The 6,542-nt window shown below is 41.1% G+C and overlaps 1 protein-coding gene across 1 annotated transcript; it reads left to right on the forward strand.

Moving 5' to 3' along the window:
* The first annotated feature begins 5,177 nt into the window (after window positions 1-5,177).
* On the forward strand, window positions 5,178-6,167 carry LOC145418674 (uncharacterized). Its single transcript, XM_080287014.1, has one exon. It carries the CDS (start codon window positions 5,178-5,180, stop codon window positions 6,165-6,167), a length of 990 nt encoding a protein of 329 aa, XP_080143140.1.
* The last annotated feature ends 375 nt before the right edge of the window (window positions 6,168-6,542 follow it).

The following is a 6,542-nucleotide window of genomic DNA, read 5'->3' on the forward strand; positions in this document are numbered from 1 at the left end:
GAGTTAGTGAGTTATCACATGTCTTAATCCCTAGACACGGGCAGGTTTTCAACTAACCATCTTAGCTCAGTATTTATGAACAGTTCTACCGTTTCAAGGAAAATCTAAGCAGCCAAAAGTAATGTGTATGCAGCCAAGATATTCAAACATTTACGATGTATCTGAACAGCTAAAATTCATGTTCATACTCAAAAATAGATGAAGACGATTGGTGGAGTCTAAGGAATAATGGAAATCATATGTTTTAAGATGCAGTAGCTAACATGATGTTTCCTCTACATAACCGTCGGTCTCTCTCTCTCTCTCTCTCTCTCTCTCTGTGGGGTGTGGGAGGGGGTGTTCCACCGAGGTGTTTTGGCTATCCTCTGCTCAAAGGTGAAATCAGCACCATCACGTGCCCCACCAAGTTGACATAAATCGGCGAGACGAGAAATTAATGCTCAGAGGTCAAATTTTTCGCGCTACGTGATGATGGCTTTTCCATCAGGGCAACAGCGCATCAACTTGACCTCACTACAAAAAATGTGATGAAGTGGATAAAGAGATGGGAGGAGAGTGCCAACCTTCAGGACCAACGTAAGTCATGTCTTTTGTATTACTGTAATGTTATGCTAATAATGAATAATTGTGAATAATAGCTCCCCGTTATATTCCAGTGCTAATAGAAACTAAAACTAGTTTTCGGTCCCTGTGGAAGATGTCAGTGAAAACAGCTTTATACAGTGGACTGGCGTAGTTAAAGGGGTGGGAGCGGGGTTGCAACCTTCTCGAGCATCAGTTTTTGGGAGAGTGGCAAATTACATCCTGAGTATTATAGTCAACGTTCCCATTTTACTTTTTGACGTGGTGTGGGTGATTAATGTAAAGCATATGCAACAGGTGTAAAAATAGTAATTATTATGCATTATTTTCGTGGCCAAATATCCCCTACACTACATCCACAATTATTAGTGGCTGCCAGAGCCAGCAGGCGTGGCCACGCACGGTGGCCGATGTTCACTTCGCCTCTTCTGTTGCTTTTTTCACGTTCACACACCTCACATCCGAATATTCATTAAGCCTAATAAAGTCATGATTTACATGCAATATATAATGTTCAGTGATACTTTCCCAGCCAATGTTTGCTGAACCTTGTCTTGATCTTTCACAAAATATCAGACTTCGGTTCAGTGATGCATTGTCCGCACAGTGTGTGTTGGGGGGGTTGTGGGAGTGGGGGGGAGTGGGGGAGTATAGGGGTGTGGGGGTGTAGGCCTGTGGGTGTGGGGGTATGGGTGAGTTGTGGGGGTATGGGTGAGTTGTGCGGGTGTGGGTATGGGTGTGGGTGTGTGGGTGTGGGTTTGTGGGTGTGGGTATAGGTGTGTATGTGTGTGTATGTGTTTGTGTCTGGGTGTGAGTGTGTCTGGCTATGGGTGTGTTTGGGTGTGGGTGTGAGTGTGTAATCACTTAAACTCTTTGTATGGCATAAGGACGAAAATTATGGAGTAATGGCACTGGAAATGGGACAGTTTTGAATGTGTGTGGCGTGTGCAAAGTGAGTTAAATAATGATTAACAGGAACTGAGAAATTGGTGTGAGGAGTCTTATTGATAACATAAACTGTTGGTGTGGTCATGAAGAGAGAATGGAGAATAATAGGAACTGAAAAATTGTTGGTGTGAGGAGGCTTATTGATAACATATAATGATATACAGTTGGTGTGGTCATGAAGAGAGAATGGATCTTGATAGGTTGTTAAAAAGTAAAGTCGAGTTTGAAAGTCGGCGGAGGTTTGGATGTTGTAGTTGTTGTTGTTGCAACCCCAGGTTCATCTCGTTGCGATCCCAATGGAAATCAGAAGCTTCTACCCGTCGTTTCCAAAAGTCTTTGGTTGAGGTTATATTTAAAGACTGTGTTGCAATAGTGATGTGCATGTGGTGAATGAATGTGTTGTGGTGTGGGGGGTTGCCTTGCAGTGTGGGCAAAGTAACTTGTTTGTGAGTTGTATTTTGTGTCGGAACCGTAGCAGGGAACAGTGGTGACCACATCGCAGTCTGACTATACTGTTTTTTTTTTTTTTTTTTTTTTTTTAAGACGAAGATGCACTTGACAGGTTGATGATGACTGGCTGAATGCGACATGTCCGAGTAACATAGGTGTATTTCAGATAATTACCAAGTAATGTGACATTACCTGGTAATTATTTGAAATACGAGGATGTTATTCGGACATGTTGCATTCAGCCAATCATCACCAACCTGTCAAGTGCATCTTCGCCTCAATTAAAAAAAAAAAAAATGAGTATAGGTGTGTTCGTGTCTTTCTGTGTAGGGTTGATGAGGAGTGTATGTCTTGTGGTGGTTCACGAAGGATGCTGTTTGACTGATGGGTTTGGATGGCTGTGGTGGCTAATGGCTGTGTTTATGCACTGTATGTCTGTGATTTGTAGTGTTGGGTGATCTGTGATTTGTATTATTGGGTGGAGAAGGGGGTATGTTGCTGAGATACTCTGTGTAGTGTTGGGCAGTTGTTCGTTTGTTTATTTTTGGATGGCGGTGATGCAACATGAAATTGCAAGGGTGAGATGGGTACTGAGCTACAGCAATTAACTGTCTCACTTATTCATATGATCTTTGGAAATAATTTTGCATCTTGATGAAAGTGATCTATAACAATGATTTTGATGCATAGTGTACTTATTCTTTAGGCTTTGTTCGTCTCCTTAACTCTGCTGACTACCTTCGGTCTCTCTCTCTCTCTCTCTCTCTCTCCAGGGATGGCCCGACCGGGAGAGGGGGGTCTCCCCCCCCAGTGTGTGTTCTGAGTTGGTCAAAGAATTACTGAGTTGGTCAAAAATCGAGAAGTCATTTAGCAGGCTTAAGCTTTTAAAAACATAGGCCTATTTGCGAAACCGAGCCAAAGAAAAAACGTAACATTATCTGATGGTTCTAGCTTTTGAAAGTGACCCAACTTATCAGTTAGATCTTCAAAAAAACTGCAAATTGGTGGAAACTCATGAAAACATGAATAAAATTCTAAAAGCCATTATCATTACACAATCTGTATATACAGGTAGTTACTTCTGAATCCTTATTAATCCATTATCCACATTCACTTCAAGTTGACTCAACATTCGTTTTTCACCTTTTTCCTTATTTGACTTACCAAGTGTGATTTGTGTATGTGTATGCTATTTTTTTTTTAAGTAGTCAGTTTAAGAATCTTGTATCTCTCACTGTATGACTGAAAATCAGTGAACAGTAGTGCAATTTTGAATTAAGTTGTGTTTATATGCACCAGAAATCCAGAATGAGAGTTTGTTAAAATTTGTCACCAGTAAATAAATTACTTTCCAGGAAATACTGTAAATCTGTTACAATAGAAATTACTTTCTCATAAATTTGGTTTGTTTCCATCTATTTAGTTGGTCAAACCGTAACGCCAAACGGATCAAATTGGTCAAAATTGTCCTTACCCTTCCCCCCAGTCACATACGCCTCGGGCCATCCCTGTCTCTCTCTCTCTCCCTCTACACACACACACACACACACACACACACACACACACACACACACACACCACTGTTCTTCTGAATTCTCTGCTCGTTTCTCTGCCCCATTACGACTGAAACGAGGCACCAGCCTTGTCCCATCCTCTCACCCGCTCTGTGATGCATCTGTTAACTATACTCGGTTCCACGGAGTCTGACGCACTGATTTTGCCAACCGAGGACAGGTGGATCTGGTAACACTGCGCGATGCACTCGGGCGGTGATTGGTGAATTTCCGTTGTGTTTGAACGAGCGCCCTGTTGACTTTATATTCCTGCCACCCCCCACATTTATTTGAAAGATACAGGATTTTAAAGATATAAATTAATGCAATGATATATTTAATGATAAATATGTCCCTTTTAATTTATTAGAGATAAGCCTGAACGACATTCAAAACAAAACTAAGTAAAGTCGCAACTGGACGCATACGGACAGGTGTTGGCGATTGTCGCGGGAATTCAGACGTTCGGAGCAAGGTGGTTTCGTAGGTCCTTTGAAGGCTCGAATGTTTTTCCCACTACTACTACACTGTCACAGACTACACCATGCCCTTCATTACCTCATCTATTGTAAGAATTTTTGGTATCTTTAGTCCTAACTTAGTCGTAGTGTGTGATGATGCTATGTACAGTTCATAATTCAAAAATTGTTCTCAAGCAAATACTTTCTGTACTCTTCCGTCGTGTTAATATTTATCCTGGGTTGTAGTTCCATTACTTGTTGGTAATAAATAGTAATAAGGAAGAGCGATTATACGAATTAGTACAATCAGTTAATAGCAGTGCTGGTGTAGAGGTAACAGCGAGCGAGACAGTAGGCCATGTTTGCGAACGTGATAGCGCCCGAATATGGCCTGTAGGCTAGCTGCAAACGCCTGCACAATTTACGTAGCCCTGGCTGGTAGGATGACAGAAAGGAACAAAAAATATCTGTAGATTTTCTTAGTTGTGTTATATAGACATTACGTAAGCATCCTTTAAAATTTATGAAGCTGTTGTAATAACCATGTCAAAAGACTTGACTGCCCAAAATCCTTTTTAAAATAGTGCCATAAACACTGCATAATTGATGACCTATATTATAACAGAAAGCAGCACAAGAGTCAAGTATTGCATAGGTTTCCTATACTTGTTAGAAGTATGAAATTATTATATATAGTATAATCATTACGATTGACTGGTTCATCTGTAGGTTTTTCGTTTATTTTTAATATATTCCTGCTTAGGATGTGTTGCCTGAAATAAAGATTTGTCGGCAGGTATGTATTGGACAACATGCATGGAACCAGCATGACATTACCACCACCACCAAAACAACAACAACGACAACTATTACAGCAACAACAAGTAGTAATACTACTACTACCACCACTGTTACTACTACTACCACTACCACTAATACTACCGCCACCTTCACTGCAAGTACAGAGCAACACATAGGCCCTGACAAAAAGTTCCAACGGTCCCCACACAAATATGGAAGTCAGAGTCGAAATATTATAATGAACGTTCACCGATTTTTTACGAGAGAGGGTCAGTGTGAAACACAACTACAAGTGACACTGAAAACAGCAAAAGCAACTGGAGTCAGCTACAGAACTATCCAGAGGATAATAGCAGAGGCTTCTAAGTCACCGAATGGTATAATGTGTTCACCTCCTAAACGTGTACGACCATCGCCCATCGTAGGAAATCTGGACAGTTTTGACCAAGGATGCATCAGACGAGAGGTGCTGGCATTTTATGAACGAGGTGAACTGCCAACGATTTCGGCTTTGTTGAACAAAGTCCAGGAGCCTCCTATCAATTTCAAGGGGTGTCGAACTTCATTATTTAGAATAATAAGACAACTGGGATTTCAGTATAAGAAGGTGCAAAGTGGAAGGAAAATTTTGATGGAAAGGAAGGACATTGTGGCAGCCAGAAAAGAATACCTTCGAGAAATGAACAACAACAGAGCAAGTTCCCATCCCCGTCCGGTGGTCTTTTCGGATGAAACATGGATCAACCAAAACATCTGTGTTGAGCGTTGTTGGACTGATCCAGACGGAACAGCTGGCCCTAAACTTAAAACGGGGAGAGGTGCCAGATTCATCATAGTTCATGCTGGTGGTCACCAAGGCTTCATACCTGGAGCTCTTTTGATGTTCCGGTCCAAGAATGGATCAAAGGGGGACTACCATGATGCTATGGACCATGAACGGTTCAAGATCTGGTTCCAAGAACAATTACTTCCCAACATCAATGAAGGATCACTAATAGTTTTAGATAATGCACCATACCACTCAAAAATCACCTGTAAAGTGCCAACAACCAGCAACAGAAAAGATGAACTATTACAGTGGTTAGCTTCAAACAACATCTCCCATGATCCCTCTGGTACTAAAGTACAGTTACTTCAGATCTGTAAAAAACACAGGTCAAAGCAAGAATACGAAATTGATCAGATAGCAGTTAGTCACGGACATAGAGTACTCAGGCTACCCCCCTACCACTGCATGCTGAACCCCATTGAACTAATATGGGCACAGGTGAAAACTGAAGTGAAGCAGAAAAACTCTAATGGTAACCAGTGCCTGAAGAGAATTGAGCAAATAGCCTACGAGGCAATCAACAACATAACATCTGAACATTAGCGGAAATGCATCGACCACACACTAAAAATTGAGGCTGAATTCAGGGCCAAGGACATTGCACAAGATCATTATGTCGAAAATTTTGTAATTAATGTGGCATCTGACGAAAGTAGTGTGGACGATCCAAGTGAAGAGGAAAGTGATATGGAGACCTAAATATACAACCTTACCTTAGATATGCTTAGCTTTTCTTAATTATGATTTGTGTGAGCACACACACACACACACACACACACACACACACACACACACACACACAATCTCACTGGGGTCAATACATGCTGTTCTTAATAAACACACATTTTCAATACCTTCATAGGTAACAGTAGCTTTACAGAGCTACATTATTTTGTTTGTATTCATAGTCAGATTCAG

This window comes from Coenobita brevimanus, chromosome 116 (assembly GCF_032717465.1).
Source record: "Coenobita brevimanus isolate Jiangsu-jjx chromosome 116, ASM3271746v2, whole genome shotgun sequence".
Taxonomy (NCBI): Eukaryota; Metazoa; Arthropoda; class Malacostraca; order Decapoda; family Coenobitidae; genus Coenobita; species Coenobita brevimanus.